Source organism: Galleria mellonella, unplaced genomic scaffold (genome assembly GCF_026898425.1).
Source record: "Galleria mellonella isolate WM207_F2 unplaced genomic scaffold, CSIRO_AGI_GalMel_v1 utg184, whole genome shotgun sequence".
NCBI lineage: Eukaryota > Metazoa > Arthropoda > Insecta > Lepidoptera > Pyralidae > Galleria > Galleria mellonella.
The window spans coordinates 12903939-12923736 of NW_026442025.1; the positions used below are offsets into that span (position 1 = coordinate 12903939).

Sequence of the window (19798 nt, forward strand, 5' to 3'; positions counted from 1 at the left end):
CTATATCGTGTTGCTTTCTTTCTCTGCACTTAAGAGTTGTCTTGTTAGTAATTCTTTTGTATTCTTATTCTTCATTTTTATTTCTTAGTTTTCTTCTGTCAAGCATAAGGTTTATTATTTCTGCCATTTCTTTCTCGGCACAATTTTTCTTTATGTATACTCTTTCCGTACTAGATTTTATATCATTTTTTATTGTATTCCACTTGTAGTCAATATTTTCATTGTTCCCATTAATCGTATCTTTATATATCTCTATCTTATTTCTAAGTTTATTACTATATTGCACTTTATAATTGCTTTCTGATTTAAGTTTACTGAGATCAATTTGCTTACATATATTTTTTCTTTTAGGTTTTTTAACTAGAAAGTTGTGTGTATTTGTTAAAAGGTTGTGATCCGTATTAACGTCTGCTCCTGGAAATGTCTTGCAAGAGGTTATTTGGTTACAGCAAGCATTTTTCAGAATTATAAAATATGATATGTTACCTTCCTATGGCTCCCGGCATCTTCCAAGTATATAATTTTCTTTTAGGTTGTTCAAAATAAGTATTCGCTATAAACATATCGTTTTCTTTACAAAATTGTATCAATCTCTCTACAATTTTTTATCCCAAGTCCAAATCTTTCAATAATATTTTAGACTGCTTCTTCCCCAACTGTTGCATTAAAATCACCCATGACAATGAAGCTATCTTTGTTATTTACTGTATCTATTATATCATCAATGTGATTGTATATTTCTTCGGTCTCTTCATCCGGATATCTACTAGTAGGCATATATACCTGTACAATTACTAAACTAGTTGAATCTACTTGTATTTCAATTGATGTTATTCTATCACTATAATGTATTGTATTTTCAACTAACTTACCTCATTTCTTGTTTAGAATTATTGCTGTTACATTTATACCTTGATTTTCTCCTCCTGTATATATTACTCTATAATTTTCCTTCCAATAATCTCCACTACCTTCCCATCTAACCTCACTTAGTCCTAAAATATCTTTATTTAATCTATCCATTTTCTGGATTACTTCATCTAATTTTCCTGGAGTCAATAATGTTCTTACATTCCATGTGCTTATCTGGCAAGGATTTCGCATAATGACGACCGGTTCAGCCTTGTTTCTGCCCCTGCGGGACTCGGACCGCCACGGCATGTTACATCGTGGAAGCCCGTTGTCAAGAGCTTTGCTCTATTATTTTTTTCTTTAATGTGTGCTCCATTTGTTAGGGAAATTTGTGTGGTGTTTTCCCCATTTGCCTTCCACACCGTGGTACACCAGTCAGGGTTACCTGTCTGCTGATATCTGGTTATAGGCCCTTCCCGAAATAATTTCTTCGGCCCTCTGCCAGTACTAGCGTTGCCACTGCCTAACGCTAGGAAAAGACCTATTAGATGGCGGTATTTTTCGCCATGCCACAACGCCGTCATCAGACTTATGGCTTTTTAGAAAGGCTTCCGTGCTTTTCACCACATCCTGGTAACGCTGTCGTTGCTTGGTCGGGGACTGCTTATTCTGCATATTCGCAGCTAACCACCATATCTGATGGTCATTCACTATCCGCCACCTGTAATCCCGCTGGTAGCCTACAGCAGCAGCTCCAGCAATCTAATAAGTACCTAATATAAATAAAAAATCAATTAAATATAAATTTTTTCAGAAGTGTTTCTTGTAATTTGCGATTTAAAAATGGTATAACTCTGAATTTGTTTAAATTGAGATAACATCAATCAGCATACTTGAAAAGTATTTTATCTACTAAACAATCATACGCATACTTGTTATTTGTCATTATCTTTGGCCATTATTAATGAGGATGTCTTTACATATAATGTTTTTGTGCACAGGCATCGTTAACCAAAGCGGAGCCGCTCCAAGAGTCGATGGAAGATGTGACAGAAGTTGATAAGCTAGAAGAGGCCATCGAGATCAAGGACGTGGACGATGTAATGTCGCAGTCGGACAACGAGTCTGTTGTAGAGGTCGTCGAACCTGACGACAGGAACACTGAGCCCGTAGAGGTGAGTTTATGACCTGTAAATGTCTGCCTACTTGCCAAGAAAAAATTGTAACTCGAACGAATCACATACAAAACTGTGTCTAACATCTGTTTATATCTAAACAAAAAAATATATATGTTTTATTATTTTCATTTCAATTGAAATACAATATATTATATGTATGTCATTGCTCAACTTGGATTACTTATTAAAACTAATGGTTGAAAAACAACAAAACGAAAATTGAGCCTCTCGAGACATGGTCCTCTTGTTAACATGAAAGTCTCAAGATTGTCTGTTTTAAATTTTTTATTTATGAAATTTCTTTTCTAATATTATCTATGGAACTTTTTTATATGCAACTTAAAATGTCAAACAAGCTGACGAATTACTAATTACTGATCGCTGGAAAGTGGTTAGCTACACATAACACGCAATAACATAAATATGATTCCATAGATATAATAGAGTATACTGTGATACCTTATGCTTGCTGTTCATAAGGACTAAGGCGTTCACCGCGTGTGTGGTCCCGGCATAGAATAGGTCACTTCTTTCTTCTGTGATTGTTGTAAGAAATTACTAAAAGAAGGAGATGGCTAGCAGTGTTTCTCTTAAAACATCTCTAAAAACCTAACTGCAATATGCCAACCCTCCTGCCAAGCATAGCAACTACTTATGCAGAAGACTTATGTTCAGCAACGATCTAACGCCTGAAAAAAAAGTGGTATGTCTCCATATCCTGTAACTCTAGCAAGGGTAGATCCTTAATATTGCGTACGGCAAAAAAATTCACCATGTACATTTATTGTTTTCAGATTGTGGAGGATGATGATGAGACGGTGGCTGCGCCCCAGCCGGTGGAGGACGACGGCGACGAGGACGACGTAGTGTTCAAGGCCGAGCCGGTGGAGCAGGTGGACGTGGAGGACGACGCCGACACCGACGACGAGACGGTCGAGCAGCGCCGCCAGCGGGACGCACTCGCCGCCATCGACATGGCCAACGTACGCGTCAAGATTGAACCTATCGACCCTGGTCAGTTGCTATTGCTTTACTATACAGCTCTCACACTTATTGTAACGAAGCTACGTCACCTTGCTATTGTTGCGGGTTCGATTCCCGTGCAATACAAACAGTTATTCTGAATTGATGTTGATTCATGAAAAGAAAGAAAACTATTTTAAACATACTTCAGTCCATGTAGCATACTACATATGATGTTATTTAAACTAAATAGCTAATGTGACAAGAAGTTAATTTTTACACACGCAAACCTGTCTTGTTTCATCCAGTTTCATAAATTATCATTGCAAGAGATTTCCATCAACATTACCCAAGTGATGATATATAGTCCTCTAATTTTAAACCTCTTCCACAGACGATGAGCCAATAATAACAGCAGAGGAGACCATCCCCACCGCAGTCGATACCACACACGTAACAGTGCTGTCCTCTATCGACGGGAACGTGCAACTCGAGGCGACTCCCGCGCCAGTCACCTCGCTAGGCAGCATACGTATAAATATATCTAAGTCGATACCCTCCTTTGTGAATAATGTACAGGAAAATAAAATGCTCGAAGCCATTTTTCATAATAAAATCAAAGTTGTAAAATTAAAAACGTCAATTTGTTTACAAAAAAATCTCCATTGGCGTCATTTTTAATAGAAAAATTATACTCGTATTGAACCCAGATAAACAGAGGCAAGTTACTGATTAAATTGCATAATAAATCCCAAATTCATTTACAATTATACTTGTCAGCCAATGAGGGTAATCATACGTTTGTTGATTAATTCTATGTCGCTGAATTGATGATTGGAATGTAATAATGTACAGGTTTTTTTTTTTATTTTAAAATAAAATGCTCGAAGAGATAAACATGGATGATGAGCCTCTGCCTCCTGGCGAAGAACCAGAGTTGGAGTACAAGCTGAAACCGACGCTGGAAGGTGTACAATTCAGTAGGCAACCACCTGTGAATAAAGGCAATGAACTGTCTGGACTCTGTTCTATTATGTGAATATGTTGTGATAAACAAGTTTTATTAGCAGTGTGAAATGAATGATTCCCTGGTTATGAAGAGTTTGTGAAACTTTAGGTCAAACTTGTAATGAGATTTGATGTGAGTGAAAAACCCTAATGGTTGGATTTCAGTGCTCATCAATCTGATTCAATCAAATATAGACAAAATTATGTGGCGTACGGAAAGAAAACCTGGTGCCAGATTATGGTAACTGTTTACCATTAAATAGACCATGTGCTTGTTTGCCACTATTGTGGTAAAAATAAGCAATTATTTTTTAAATAATTGTATTTATTATTTTTAAAATTTGTGTTCATTATAGAAATGAAATTGAAAATATAGCCTAAGATCTCGCCGCTGACTTTGACAGATATAAATCGTCAACTCTAAACTGATTTTGATAATTCTTTTGCATTTGAGTTCACTCCTGTGTTGGCCCTATATAATTATTAATGATTTGCTCAACGACTAAAGTAGCCATTTTTCATAATAAAATCAAAGTTTTAAAATTAAAAACGTCAATTTGTTTACAAAAAAATCTCCATTGGCGTCATTTTTAATAGAAAAATTATACTCGTATTGAAACGGTCAATTGTGTAAGCAGCTCTATAGACTAAGTGTGCTAGTAGAGACTAGAGAGGCAAGTTACTGATTAAATTGCATAATAAATCCCAAATTCATTTACAATTATACTTGTCAGCCAATGAGGGTAATCATACGTTTGTTGATTAATTCTATGTCGCTGAATTGATGATTGGCCAATTTCCATTCTATTTATCAATTATTTGCACTCATCTGCAGAATCATCTTGCCTTATAATTAATAAATACTTGGCATCGTTCACTGAACTCCTAATAGGAGCAATTGATGCTGGAGAGCAGATTGATGTTATATACACAGACTTTTGCAAAGCTTTCGATAAGGTCTCTCACAAAATTATTATTTATAAACTGCGCGCCTATGGTAAAATTGAGTGTTTTCTTTTCTCACAAGTATTTATGTTTATTTAGAATTATTAAATCCTATAACGATGTTGTTACAAAGTGATCTTGATAATTAATATCAATAACATGATAACTAAAAAACGTATAATAAAAATGCATAATTTAATATATTATACCGAACATAATTGAAGAACAAATATACGTACTAGGTGTATTTATATATATAGTGTGATTGTAAACCGAACTGTTAACTACAGTTGAATCTTCCATACCATATTGTTTGAAATCTAGTAACTATTGTTATGAAGTACTCTAGTGTAGTTTTTTTTTTTATTTTATTCTAAATTTTATAAATACTCCAACCACGTCAAAGTTATATCGCTCAGTCAGTGAAAACCTGTTATTATGTTTTTTAATGGAATTATTTTAAGCTACAAATTGGAAGTTATTGGTTTTCCAATAAATAAATAAAATAAATAAACATTTATACGAATTATAGTTTCACTGGAAACTGATAGAGTACGAGTACTACCAATTTAGTTAAACGAAATGTGATACTAAGTTAAGCCCTTTACGTGTATACATCGATATTGCGTATTTTAGCTTTCTCAAATAATATAAATTACAATTTTGTGTATGTAATATATATTGAACATGTTGTAAATATTTTGTTTGTGTGTATATAAGGTGTAATATAAATAAGCTATTTTATATAATAGGTGACTATTATATAGGGTTTATTGTTAAAGAATCTCGTTATTCTTTGTGTTCACTGAACTCTGAAATAAAAACATGATATCAACTCTGATCTTTTATTTCATTTATTATTGTTGGTTTTTATATGGACACTGCAATTTTAATGTATTTTACAATACCTTTATTGTATAGTGTAGTATGCTTTAGATAAAATAAAAAAAAGGTATATAAAAATAATGATTCATCATAAGTTGAACTTTTTGTCGATGTCGATTGATTATATATGATGTGAGATCACGAGTTCGTGCTTCGTTATTATTAGTGACAAATATACTACTTCTTTGAGGATGTAATGAGATTCAATTAATTAATAATAGAATTCAATCGTTTGCATCGCATGGTCGTCTCACATATAATTCGCCTTACGATCAGTCCGAGGTGATTAGATGAACTAGGTTTCAACATTTAACAAGTTGCTAACTGTAACTTTGTAACAGCAAACTTTGTACAATGATTTCGAATATATATATATATATATATATATATATATATATATATATATATATATATATATATATATATATATATATATATATATATATAATTAGTAACAGTCATACTACTTGAACTGGATCTTATAGAGCACAAGTCTTGCAAATAAAAATTTTACAAAAATGTACTTATCATCCTCTAAATTTAACTTACTATTCAATTATTACTTGCTTTCCTTTAGAGGTTCCTTCTATTTCTTTGTACTTCACATCACCTTGTTTAGTTTAAGAATAAGCATCTCAAATTTGTGTTTAGTTCTAAGTTTGTGTAAATAAATGTTTATATTGAAAAATGAATTTGGTTTTTTCATTCAAAACTACTAAAACCCTACATAAACAGTAGTCCCCCTATAACACGGTAGATTCGTTCAGGAGTATTCTTGTATAAGGTGCTTGTACAAGTTCGTATAACGCGCTTGTATGATCTCATATAATGCGTTTATACGACCTCGTATAATGAGCTTGTACGACCCTTGTAGGATTTAAATCGAATATTAATAAAAAAAACTGTTATGAACGAAATATGTGTGTTTTATAAGGAGAACAGTAAACCACCATGCTGGTGTATCATTTGTATGTCTCATTTCCATGAAGATATACTTTAATAATTCTTCTATGTGATTTTGTAATCGAAGAACATTTTAAATAAAAACAAAATATGCATATGTAACTAAACAATTTCAAATAAATTTACAGTTTTATTACATGTTTATTCGCTGTCGGAGCTATCTACCAGAGGGAGACTGTACAAAAGTTCGTGTTTCTAGCGTGAAGTAGTTGTGTTTGTATGACTGTGTTGGTTTGAAGGGCGAGATATGGCAGTGAATTTACAGGGTACAGAGGAATAACATCTGAGCTCTCAGGAATGGCAATACATAGAGGGGATCATGGGCGAAACAGTATACTCTGTTATGCCCATAGTACTCCTCATGTCTATAGGCGACGGTTAACATTTTCCATCAGGTAGGCCGTCAGTTCGTTTGCTATTCTAATTTGCATAAAAAAATTGAAATAACGTTCCACCAACATCTTTTTTTAATAGAATGTTCAATCGTCGCGTTATATGGGGGAATATCCGTATAATACGGGGGATTGAAATCGCGTAATATGAAAACGCGTTATAAGAGTACCGTGTTATAGGGGAGATTACTGTAATTACAGCTTAATATTATGGAAAATGAAAGAAAGATTTATTTTCAAGAATTTATTAATAAATAAATTTCACTTAATCTAAGTTTGATTACAAATAATTTTCTATATAAGCAATTCACTGTGAAAATAAAAATAATTTTTGGTCTGTCCTGTACCATATATATAAGTAAATTTAATTACTAAATGTTATCTAGTATTTATTTTTAAATGCAAAAAAAGATTTTGTATTCCTCTTTCATGGTTCAGTGATAGGCATTATATTATATGGTGACAGCTTACATTAGTTTGTACAAGTTCCTGGGTTCAATTTGGTAGAGTCAATAAATTTTTTTTTTTAATTGATCTGGATTTCTTATAACTATTCTAAATGGACTATTTGAGATATTTTAAGACAATTTGTAACAATTGATGTTTTCACAATACAATGCACATATCTACATCCATCCATTTGACGGATGATGTTTGAATTAGAATAAAATATTTATTTTATACAACAGTATTTATACATTGATAAATTATCACATGCGATATTCATAGAATATCAGCAATATTAAAATCTACATTTTGTTTATAAAGAAAACAGGGTTTCCTTATTATTTACACAGAGTACTACATACTACAATTATGGGGCCATCTTGGAAAAGGTAGTGTATCTTTAATGTTAGTGATACCACACATAGTCTGTAATAGCCTCTCCAAACCAAGTCCTTAACCACCAGTGGGGATGTTACCAAACTTCCTAAGCTCTAAATACCAATTTAGTTTGTCTGATGGTAGTTTTGATTTCAATCTGTCATAATCATCCTCTCTGAGACTGCCTCCAACTATTTCGCCTGTTATTGGTGCGAGTAAATCTAATGCCTCGACCTGGAAAAATAATTTTATTGTAGAAATGAACATGATAAAGAGTAAGTCATAGAATACATTACAGCTCTATCGTTGCATTTTATTCAGGCAGTCGAAAAAAGAAAGAATAGAGTAATCAGGCATTTTTCTTGGGCTATAGAAGGGATAAATAAAGAGATAGTTGCATCATCATCACACTACATTTTTACCTTGGTATTATCATTCTGGCATTCCTTCATATAAAAACTTTTAAGATCTTTAGACCATCTTACAATAAAAACAGGTGCACCATTGCAGTAATATATGAGCGCCAATTCTTGTTCTTTATTTATTCCATTTTCTGTATTTTTTCTTTAAAATATCCTTTTTTTTTCTTTAAAATATCTTGAGCTTCATCATATGTGAGAGTGGCAAACTTTTTTTACAACCATGCTGGTGGTTTACTGTTCTCCTTATCAATCAGAGATAAATCAACTTCATTTGTATGTCTCGTTTCAATGAAGATATACTTTAATAATTCTTCTATGTGATTTTGTAATTGCTGTAAGCTGTAACAAAAAGCCAACTCAGCTTCTAGCATGTAAAACTCTGATAAATGTAGTCTCGATCTTGCATTCTCAGCTCTGAATGTGGGTCCTAGAGTGTAAACATTGTTGAGTTTAATTGTTTGGTATCTCCAGCCTCCACAATTATTATTTTAACAATTGCAACATTACACATAGACAACGGAAGAGAAGTTACGGTAGAGTAAGCGAGAGGGCGCTGCATGATGCTCTCTGGGGTTTTTGTAACAAGTAATATATATGGCTGAGGAAATTGTAATAGATAAATATAATAAAAGTATAAGTGTATTTCAATACGTGTTTTTTATTGCTTGCCGCAAGTGCTCATGCTTCATTATATCAAACATAAATAAAATTATCAATAAACATTGCCCATTCCCCTACAGATAGCTTCTAAATGCAACTGTCCAGATACTGTCAAATATGTTTTTGAGCCAAAATATACTGCGAATGATGAATATCCGTTGTGTCGCTTTGTGAAAGAAATTTCTTTAAATTATATATTATATTTGAACTGTGCGGTACCAGAGAGAGACTTTGTACAAAAGTCGGTTGCTTGGGTACCTCTATCCAATTTGTGTTTCAACCGTAAAGCAGTTGTGTTTGCATGACTGTGTTTCGGTTTCACGAGTGGGATATGGCGTGAATTTACAGGGTACAGAGGAATAACACCTGAGTCCTCAGGAATGGCAATGCATGGGGGGTATCACAGGCGAAACAGTATGTGTGTGTACTGTTATGTCCATGGTACTGCTCATGTCTATAGGCGACGGTTACCACTTTCCATCAGGTGAGCCGTCAGATTGTTTGCCATTCTAAGTCGTATAAAAAAAAGCTTTTATTTTAACAACCCCAATCTGTATTTATAATATTAAATAACACACAATATTAAATAAAAAAAAAATAAAGTTTCACTGTTTCTGCCTACCTTAATGGGAGACATGCGTGACAGATATGTATGTATGTATGTATGTTAAATAAAAACATTTATGATGCTATACCAATTTTGTAACTGAAATTCGATTTTGTGCAATAATATTAAAAAAAAAATCTCTTATTTTATATAAGAAATCCTTATGCAATGTTTCATATATTGTATCTGTAACAAATAAATTTATGGATTTATTGATAGCAGTTTTTGTTATAATAGTTACTTCTAGTAATTTCTTCCATTAACTTTAATGGGCCATTGTTCAATAAGGTTTTGTTAAACATTTTTAATTATTTAAAGGCACTTGGCAATTGACTATAATATTATTAAAATATGAAAATAATGTAAATATCTTTTATATTATGATTAGAAAATGGCAAACCAAGGTCCACAAGGTGAAGATACAGGCCCACCGAAGGGCATCCCTGCATTGAAGGCACATGTAGCAGCCAACAAGGTGGATGTGGTGCTACATACTACTACTATAGTTACTATATTTAATAATGTTTATTATAGTTTTTATGTATGTGTGTATTCATATATATAAATATAACTATTTATTATTAATATAATTCAAATTAAATTTTTTTCAAATTCAAATCATTTATTGCACTAATATGGGTACATATATTAGATGAAAATAATAATTACATGTCCATTTAAAGTAATAATAACTTATAACAATAAAAACAATATCATGAAGCATATGAATAATATATATGCATATTTGCATACACACACGTAATAAAAGGGGTTGGGATCTCAGCTTTCTTTTTTCCAAAGGTTTTTGGGACGGGTTGTCTGAGAAAACCGGCAAATTAGCCGAGAATGAAGTAAATAATAATAAAATGTTAAAAATGTCCATAAAAATAATTAAATTGTATGTCTAATATTTATCAATGTAATAGTCATGCAACGTATAGTAACATTTGGCTGTCAAACATTCTTTTGCTTCTTTCTTAAATACATTTAAACTGTCTATTTCCTTAAATGCTTTCGGGAATTTATTATATATTTTAGAGACCATACCGAAAAAACTTTTATCAAATAATGCTGTGACGTGAGGCTGAATGCGAATTTTATCGGTATTACGGGATATTACGGTCGAATTGCCCCAAAATATGACACCATACTTTAGTAAGAATTCAACATAATTCGTCTGATTAACAATCTTAGACAACATGCGTAATGCGTATGGAAATTGGTTTATTTTGCTATTAATATTTTCTATATGATGTTTCCATATCAGGTTATTATCAATCGTTAATCCCAAAAATTTTGTAATTTTCACTTTTTTTTCCATTAAAATCAATATTAAAAGATGTCAAATTATTTTGTCGATTACTAAAATTCATAAAGTGTGTTTTATCTAAGTTTATCCTTAAATTATTTTCCTTTAGCCGGTCTTTTAATATTTTTATTGTATTGTTAATATTTATTTCAAGTTCATTCGATTTGTCATCACTACATATTACGGTACTATCATCTGCAAATAATATCATAGGGTTAGTAGTTATATTTGGGATATCATTTATATATATCTGAAACAATAATGGACCCAAAATACTCCCTTGCGGTACGCCATATTTTACTTCTTTGAAGTCTGATATAAAATTGATTTCAACTTTTGATTTTGGACATATTCTGTCGATTTGCGTTGCTTGCGTTCTACCACTTAGGTATGACTTAATGAAATCTAATGAAATCCCTCTGATACCATATGTGTGTAATTTCTCAATTAAGGTCGCATGATCTACATGGTCAAATGCTTTTGAGAGGTCCATATATGAAGCACAGACGGGTTTCCTATTATCAACGTGGTCTATAATTTTTTTCAAACATTTATATATAGCCTAATTTATATTTTTATTCTTTCTAAATCCAGTTTGTTCCTCTACCAATAAATTATATTTTTCAAGAAAATTATAAAGATCTTTATAAATTACCTTTTCAATTACTTTAGAAAATATAGGTATAAGTGCTACTGGCCTATACGATGACATACATTTGCGATCTGCTTTTTTATATAGAGGTTTTATAATACTTATTTTTAATTTATCGGGAAAAGTTCCATTTTCAATACATAGGTTTATAATATAGCTCAAAATTGGTGCTATCTGAGTAGCTACTTCTTTTACAATTTTTGTTGAAATATCATCGTAACCAATGCTATTAGTGTCTTTTAAAGATCTTATTATTGTCAAAATTTCATCTGGATTTGTAGGTCTTATGAATAAGGAACTTACATTATTCGATGTCATATTTCTTGCCTTGAAATTATCATGCGATTTAACTTGCTCAATAAAAAAATTATTAAATAATTCAGCTATTCTATTAGGATCAGTTATTTTTTGTGATCGTTGTTAATTTGTGTTATATAATTTTTAGTTTTATTTTTAAATTCATTAATTATTGTCCAGGTGGCCTTTGTTTTGTTTTTAGACGTCTTAATAAAGTAATTGTTTTGTGCTTTTTTTGTTAATTTCATTATATTTTTTAGTTTACTTGAATATGTTTTGAAGCACTTTTTATTGAGAGGATTTGGATCTTTTCTGTATTTCCAAAGCAGTTTTCTTTTCTGTCTAGAGCATTTTATAATACCTCTGGTAATCCATTTAGGTCGTTGATAAGAACGCATTCTGATTCTCATCAATGGGAAACACATGTCATAAAATAACTTAGTTCATCAAAAAAACTATTAAATGCAGTATTTGGATTGTTAGTATTATTTATTATTTTATTTTTATTTATTTAACACTTTATTGCACCAACATAATAGGATTTGTTGAACAATTTTCAATACGTATAATGTAGTACAAAAGGCGGTATTATATACGTCCTTGAAATAGATGGCCATTAGACAGTGCTTAAATTTTTCTATATTTTCTTTACTATAATCACGCTTCATTATATACCAGTATGGGTTACCAAACTTCTCTGAGACCGGACACATCAATAATTGCGCTGTGTGGTCTGAGAGAGCCAATTCAAGTATTCGAGTTTTACAATCTTTAATATTATGTTCAAAATTATCATTACATGTACCACTACATAGACGCGTTGGATCGTTGATTGCTAACTTTAAGTTAAATCCTTGTAATAATTGTTTAAATTCGAAAAAATATTTATCGGCTTTCAACATATCAATCAATATATAATCATATAAGTAGTATTTATGTGTTATATGTGTATTTCTTATGTATTATTATGTATAATTATTTCAGTATGCTGCTATAATTGTGTCACATATTTTTCACCACATCTGCCCTTTATACGCTTTCTGTTTTTATCTAATGGTTAGCTGGTAGAGAATACCATATGACATTAAGTTCGCCACTTGTAAAAAGTTTTATTGTGTAATAAAGAATCAATAAATAAAAATAAATAAATAAATTTATTTCAAATTAACCGTTTTTAGTTACATATGCAAAACTTTTTTATTTAAAATGTTCTTAGTTTGATTTTAATTAAACATACATATTTACCGATATATACCGAGCAGTAAGTGCTTTATATTATTCCCAAATTCGTGTATAATATAGTATATATCATATATGTGTAAGTATATTTGATATTCATATATATTTATTCGTTTATATATGTAATTTTAGTATGTATGTATATCAATAATTAGTAGTACCGCATTCGAGTATTCTGACACATCCCTATGGTTGACTGGGAGAGGATGCTTTTAGCATTAAGTCCGCCATGTACACATATTTGTACTAATGAATAAATAAATAAATATTTCGTTAATAATAGTTTATTTTTATTAATATTCAATTTTAATCTCTTTTAAAGAGAAAAGTTAAACGTGAATCATTTGTACATAACGCGTTATATGGGATCGTACAAGCGCGTTATATGGGGTCGTACAAACTCATTATACGAGGTCGTATAAACGCATTATATGAGATCATACAAGCGCGTTATACGAACTTGTACAAGCACCTTATACGAGAATACTCCTGAACGAATCTACCGTGTTATAGGGGGATTACTGTTTATGTAGGATTTTAGTAGTTTTGAATGAAAAAAAACAAATTCATTTTACAATATAAACATTTATTTACACAACATAGAACTAAACACAAATTTGAGATACTTATTCTTAAACTAAACAAGTCGATGTGAAGTACAAAGAAATAGAAGGAACCTCTAAAGGAAAGCAAGTAATAATTGAATAGTAAGTTAAATTTAGAGGATGATAAGTACATTTTTGTAAAATTTTTATTTGCAAGACTTGTGCTCTATAAGATCCAGTTCAAGTAGTATGACTGTTACTAATTATATATATATTTTCGAAATCATTGTGCAAAGTTTGCTGTTACAAAGTTGCAGTTAGCAACTTGTTAAATGTTGAAACCTAGTTCATCTAATCACCTCGGACTGATCGTAGGGCGAATTATATGTGAGACGACCATGCGATGCAAACGATTGAATCTTAGTATATCCTATATATTTATTATGCAATTTAGTCAATAACTTGCCTAAAGACCATCACACCTCATCTATAGAGCTGCTTACACAATTGACCGTTTCAATACGAGTATAATTTTTCTATTAAAAATAACGCCAATGGAGATTTTTTATAAACAAATTGATGTTTTTAATTTTACAACTTTCATTTTATTCTGAAACATGGCTACTTTAGTCGTTGAGCAAATCACTAATAATTATATAGGACCAACACAGGAGTGAACTCTATTCAAATGCAGAAAAATTATCAAAATCACGAACGAAAAAGTTTCACGAACACTTCATAACCAGGGAATCGTTCATTTCACACTGCTAATAAAACTTGTTTATCACAACATATTCACATAATAGAACAGAGTCCGGACAGTTCATTGCCTTTATTCGCGGGTGGTTGCCTACTGAATTGTACATTTTCCAGCGTCGGTTTCAGCTTGTACGACAACTGTGGTTCTTCGCCAGGAGGCAGAGGCTCATCATCCATGTTTATCTCTTCGAGCATTTTATTTTCCTGTACATTACTCACAAAAGAGGGTATCGACTTAGATATATTTATACGTATGCTGCGCGAGGTGACTGGCGCGGGAATCGCCTCGAGTTGCACGTTCCCGTCGATAGAGGACAGCACTGTTACGTGTGTGGTATCGACTGCGGTGGGGATGGTCTCCTCTGCTGTTATTATTGGCTCATCGTCTGTGGAAGAGGTTTAAAATTAGAGGACTATATATCATCACTTGGGTAATGTTGATGGAAATCTCTTGCAATGATAATTTATGAAACTGGATGAAACAAGACAGGTTTGCGTGTGTAAAAATTAACTTCTTGTCACATTAGCTATTTAGTTTAAATAACATCATATGTAGTATGCTACATGGACTGAAGTATGTTTTAGTTCATTTATTATGACCAATAGTTTTCTTTCTTTTCATGATTCAACATCAATTCAGAATAAGTGTTTGTATTGCACGCGAATCGAAACCGCAACAATAGCAAGGTGACGTAGCTACGTTACAATAAGTGTGAGAGCTGTATAGTAAAGCAATAGCAACTGACCAGGGTCGATAGGTTCAATCTTGACGCGTACGTTGGCCATGTCGATGGCGGCGAGTACGTCCCGCTGACGGCGCTGCTCGACCGTCTCGTCGTCGGTGTCGGCGTCGTCCTCCACCGACTGGGCCTCGAACACTACGTCATCCTCGTCGCCGTCGTCCTCCATCGGCTGGGGCATAGCCACCGTCTCATCATTATCCTCCACGATCTGAACACAATAAATGTACAAGGTGAATTTTTTGCCGTACGCAATATTAGGGATCTACCCTTGCTAAAGTTACAGGGTATGGAGACATACCCCTTTTTTTCAGGCGTTAGATCGTTGCTGATGTTGAAAAGCAGAGTCAAGAAAATAAAATCAAGAGACTCTAACGCCTATGAACCCTCACGAACTTTTCATTCAAAATTTACGAGTCTTATATTCTTCTCCTTGGAAGAAGAGTAATCTCGTATGTATACAGATACACCTGAAAAAACTGAACTGCAAGAGAGACATAGACAGAAAGAATTGAAAGAAAAAATAGAACCGGAAAGGAAAACCAGAGCCAAAGTAGTAAAACGTAGTTTGAAGGAAATTAATTTAAAACAAAAGAAAAAGAAAGCGAAGAAAATAGAAAGTGATGAGACACCAGGGAAAACCAAAGATAATTGTTATGTTATGGTAACTTTTTTATAACAATCTGCAATATATTTGTTACACTTAGGTACATAAACTAGATGAATTTGACAATTAATCATAAAGTAAAATAATAAAATCTAAAATGTGTACGAAGGGTAACCACTTTCACCTACTCTGTTATATCTATGGAATCATATTTATGTTAATTATAAACTCACCTCTACGGGCTGAGTGTTCCTGTCGTCAGTTTTAACGACCTCCACAACAGACTCGTTGTCCGACTGCGACATTACGTCGTCCACGTCCTCGATCTCGATGGACGACTCTCGGAGTGGCTCCTCTTTGGTTAACGATGCCTGTACACAAAATCATATATATGTAAAGACATCCTCATTAATAATGGCCAAAGATAATGACAAATAACAAGTATGCGTACGATTGTTTAGTAGATAAATACTTTTTAAGTATCCTGATTGATGTCTATCGTCTGCCAAAAGAAACTAGAGAAGAGAGAAATATACGCATGATTTCTAGACGAAAAGATGTTGCATATGATATCCAATACATGGCGTAAAACATAGCGCAAAATTTTAAGCGGTTAAATTGCATAATAAATTATCCAATGCATTAAAAACTTTTAAAGATTGGAGAATTTTGAAAATGAAACTTTATACTCTTTTGTTGGAAAGATGCATCTACTCAATTGATGAATTTTAAAATACTCTTTTAATATTTTATGCGTTATTAATGATATTTGTAAATTAATTGTAATGTTATATTTTACAATTATTATTGGTTATTTTGTTGCTTTATATTTTTTTTTGTTTTGTTATATTTTATGACACCTTCTTGTTACTTATAAAAAATATTCAATAAAATGTAGTATTGTAGCGAATAAATAAATTGAATTGAATTGAATTGAATTGAATTGTTATCCCAATTTAAATAAACTCATAGTTATGCTATTTTAAAATCGCAAATAATAGAAACATTCGACATAAAAAATATTATTTAATTGATTTTTTATTTATATTAGGTACTATTAGACATGATCAGATCAGGTATTGGTTTGAGAGGCCAACCTTGTAGTCGTCGAAGCACTGCGGGTGGTAAAAGTCGTCGTCGTGGCGCAGCGAGTTCCTCAGATGCCATTCCTCCTTGTCCTCGTTGTAGAACTGCTGGAAGCGGTCGCCGCAGACGGCGCAGTGCTGGTTAATCAGCGCGCCGGCCGCCACGCTGGGCGCCTCGGCCGCCGCCTCCGCCATACCCTTGCCCGCCGCCCCAACAGTCTCGAACCAGTTTTTTTCTAAATTATAAAACAATATTACTATAGATGTGGCAATGCATATACCATGAACGTCAGTATATTCTGAGATGTACTAATATATTCTGTGGTACAAAATCCCTGCAAATATTTTCCATAAAGACAGGCTTAATTCAGGACGGACAAAGCGTTTGCTATACCCCTGCTGTTACCAAGCATCCATAGTAATTGCTCCAGATCGAACTGGAAAGTGCTCGTTTACCACCTCGGTGATATAAAAAAAATCAAGTAAGTAATAGACTATGAGCATATTATAAGTAATAGTCTAAAAATTGGTTGCATGACATTTGCCAACAAACTTATATAAAGTGTAAACAAGTAGCAAAGGGTACAGTAGCGTGGAAGACGAAGAGTAAAGCCATGCGTGAAGAGAGACCGGAGGCGTCCTCTCACCTCTGTTCTCGAGGTCCTCGATCTCCTCATAGTGCAGCCAGTCGGAGTGGTCGTAGTACCAGGGGCGCGAATGCGCGCGGCGGACCGAGTCGCGGTCGCGGCGGTTCTGGCGAAAGTGCCAGTCGAGGTGCTGCGAGTAGCGCACCGTGTGCTCGGGCGGGAAGCGCACGTCGCAGCCCGAGCACTGCATGCCGCCGTACAGCCGTGCCACCAGCGCCTCCTGCTTCCTGCACGTGCCCACGCACATTAACACATTAACCTCATCATATTATGAACACAACAGATTGCGACCACGCTAACCGTAGATGCGTGCGATCACACTTAAATGACTCGATGGATTTCATTCAAATTTAGTGCAGTGAACGCTCTATATGGTATAAGCAACCTCTCAATAAGCAATTTCTTTAAATTTTATTTATTCTACTCAGCTTAGTTAGTAAAATAAGTAAGGAAAAATATTTTCCAGACGGTAAGTATTTTTTATACTCTTTTTTCCCCTATAAGCAAATTTTCTCAATAAGATTTTTTTATTGAAAGTAGTTCAAATGAGTCGCTAATATAGAGAGTTCACTGTATATAGTTAAATAAAATTTTATATTTTAAAATTTAATATACGCCGGCAAAACTGCAAAAGAACAGTTTTATAAGTCCTATTACCCTATTATATTATTGTACCCTGAAAAGATTTTTCAAAATTTTATCTACTTTCCCTATTTACGGACAAAAGAACTAATGGGTTTAATATTTTATAGAAAATTTGTAAAATTTTCTGATTTTAATTCAGCTAACGATTATTAACGACAGTAAGATAGAGATATAAAGTACAAACTAATATTAAATGCTATATAAACACACCAATTTTAAATACATAATCGGGACTTAAAGCAGTCGTGGTGCAATACACGTAATACAATATCTGTAATAAAAAAGCAGATGTACTATTTACCTGCAAAGGTTTTTTATCGCGTTAAATCCCGATTGCATATTTAAAATATATGTAAACAACGCGAAAATTTTTAAATTAACTGATAACACCAATTGCCAGGCCCTAAATCTAGGATACTTTACATTATGGAAAACGAGAAAGTTGATTATATAAAATGTTACTTACACTTTCAAAGTTTCACTTCTCAGCAAATCAACTTTATGGATGACATTCTTATCCTCTTTTGCCTTCGGTTTGGCCTCTTCTTTCACCTCTTCCTTGGGTTCAGTTTTTAATTCGTTGTTGACCTGCACTATGCCACTGGCAACCAGTTTAGCAAACAAATCATTCACATTTATGTTGGCCAGGATTGGAAACATCGGCTCAGCTGAACTGTACTCTGAAGCAGACGCGGGTGCCATTGTTGAAGGCGTGGCACTCGCTAACATGGCTACACCTGAAAATGTACTTACTTTTATTAAATTAATAAACAATGCATTTCATCATCATTTCAATGATTCATCATCCATGTTGAATACACATCATTTCAAAAAGCAATCTACAGTAATGACAATTCTAAAATAATTAAAAAAAAAAACCTACCTTGTGTATTACTGTCACTGTTAAAGCCGAGTGTCGGCTGCATGACCGGTTCCATTCTCGTGCCTTCCATATTTGCTATTTCTATGTGACCAGCCTTTATGTGACTAGGGAGTGCCGAAAATCTAATGAAAAACTTTTCATTGCCTATCGATATCGGTTTAGGTAAACCGTCAAACTCCAGTTTAAACGGTTGCTCGTTTATTAGAACAGTTCTCAACGAATCCACGAAGCGTATCGTGAGCACGTGTCTATTGATGAAGAATTTTGTACTTTAGCATCGAGGTAGACGGGACACCTCTGTGTGGCGTTCACGATGACATTGATTTTGCCAGCAACTAGATCTGTGCGTTTAGTCTTTCCGATATCAACTTGGGAGGCGGCCCTTCTAATTGCACTAATCTAGGTCTCCCATCGATGATCGTGCCGATAGGCTGACCACCAAAAATGCATTCGTACCATCTGCCATTTATATAAAGCTCCCTCGTCGGCGCCCCAAACCGAATGTTAAACACTTGACCGTCGATCTCCACTTGTTTGTAGCCTTCATTGAAAGATAATACTACGGAATCCTTATTATCGAATCTAACTCTTCTGCAGCCGGGCAAGAATTTGATCTCTCTTGGATCATCCCAGTCCATCATGATGACAGCTGTTTCTCCGTAAAATCTAATCTCCTTCGGCACTCCATCG

General features: G+C 33.4%; 2 protein-coding genes and 1 pseudogene across 2 annotated transcripts in view; 1 reads left to right on the forward strand and 2 right to left on the reverse strand.

The window, feature by feature from the left end:
• The window catches only part of LOC113512125 (uncharacterized), a 30648-nt gene extending 25861 nt beyond the window's left edge, over positions 1 to 4787 (forward strand). Inside the window, exons 15-18 of the mRNA XM_052893724.1 lie at positions 1854 to 2027; positions 2825 to 3044; positions 3388 to 3573; positions 3866 to 4787. Of these exons, the coding sequence (XP_052749684.1) occupies positions 1854 to 2027; positions 2825 to 3044; positions 3388 to 3573; positions 3866 to 4032 (747 nt within the window). The 3' untranslated portion in view covers positions 4033 to 4787. The remainder of the gene's footprint in view (positions 1 to 1853; positions 2028 to 2824; positions 3045 to 3387; positions 3574 to 3865) is intronic.
• Positions 4788 to 7462: 2675 nt separating this feature from the next.
• Positions 7463 to 11979, reverse strand: LOC128200435 (probable asparagine--tRNA ligase, mitochondrial; annotated as a pseudogene).
• Positions 11980 to 13852: 1873 nt separating this feature from the next.
• LOC128200436 (pre-mRNA cleavage complex 2 protein Pcf11-like) lies at positions 13853 to 19263 on the reverse strand. Its single transcript, XM_052893838.1, has 6 exons — positions 18692 to 19263; positions 17581 to 17807; positions 16946 to 17169; positions 16082 to 16219; positions 15248 to 15452; positions 13853 to 14887 (listed from the first exon to the last, which is right to left on the reverse strand). The coding sequence occupies exons 1-6, from the start codon at positions 18952 to 18954 to the stop codon at positions 14538 to 14540; spliced, it is 1407 nt and encodes a 468-aa protein (XP_052749798.1). The 5' UTR covers positions 18955 to 19263; the 3' UTR covers positions 13853 to 14537.
• Between the last annotated feature and the right edge of the window lie 535 nt (positions 19264 to 19798).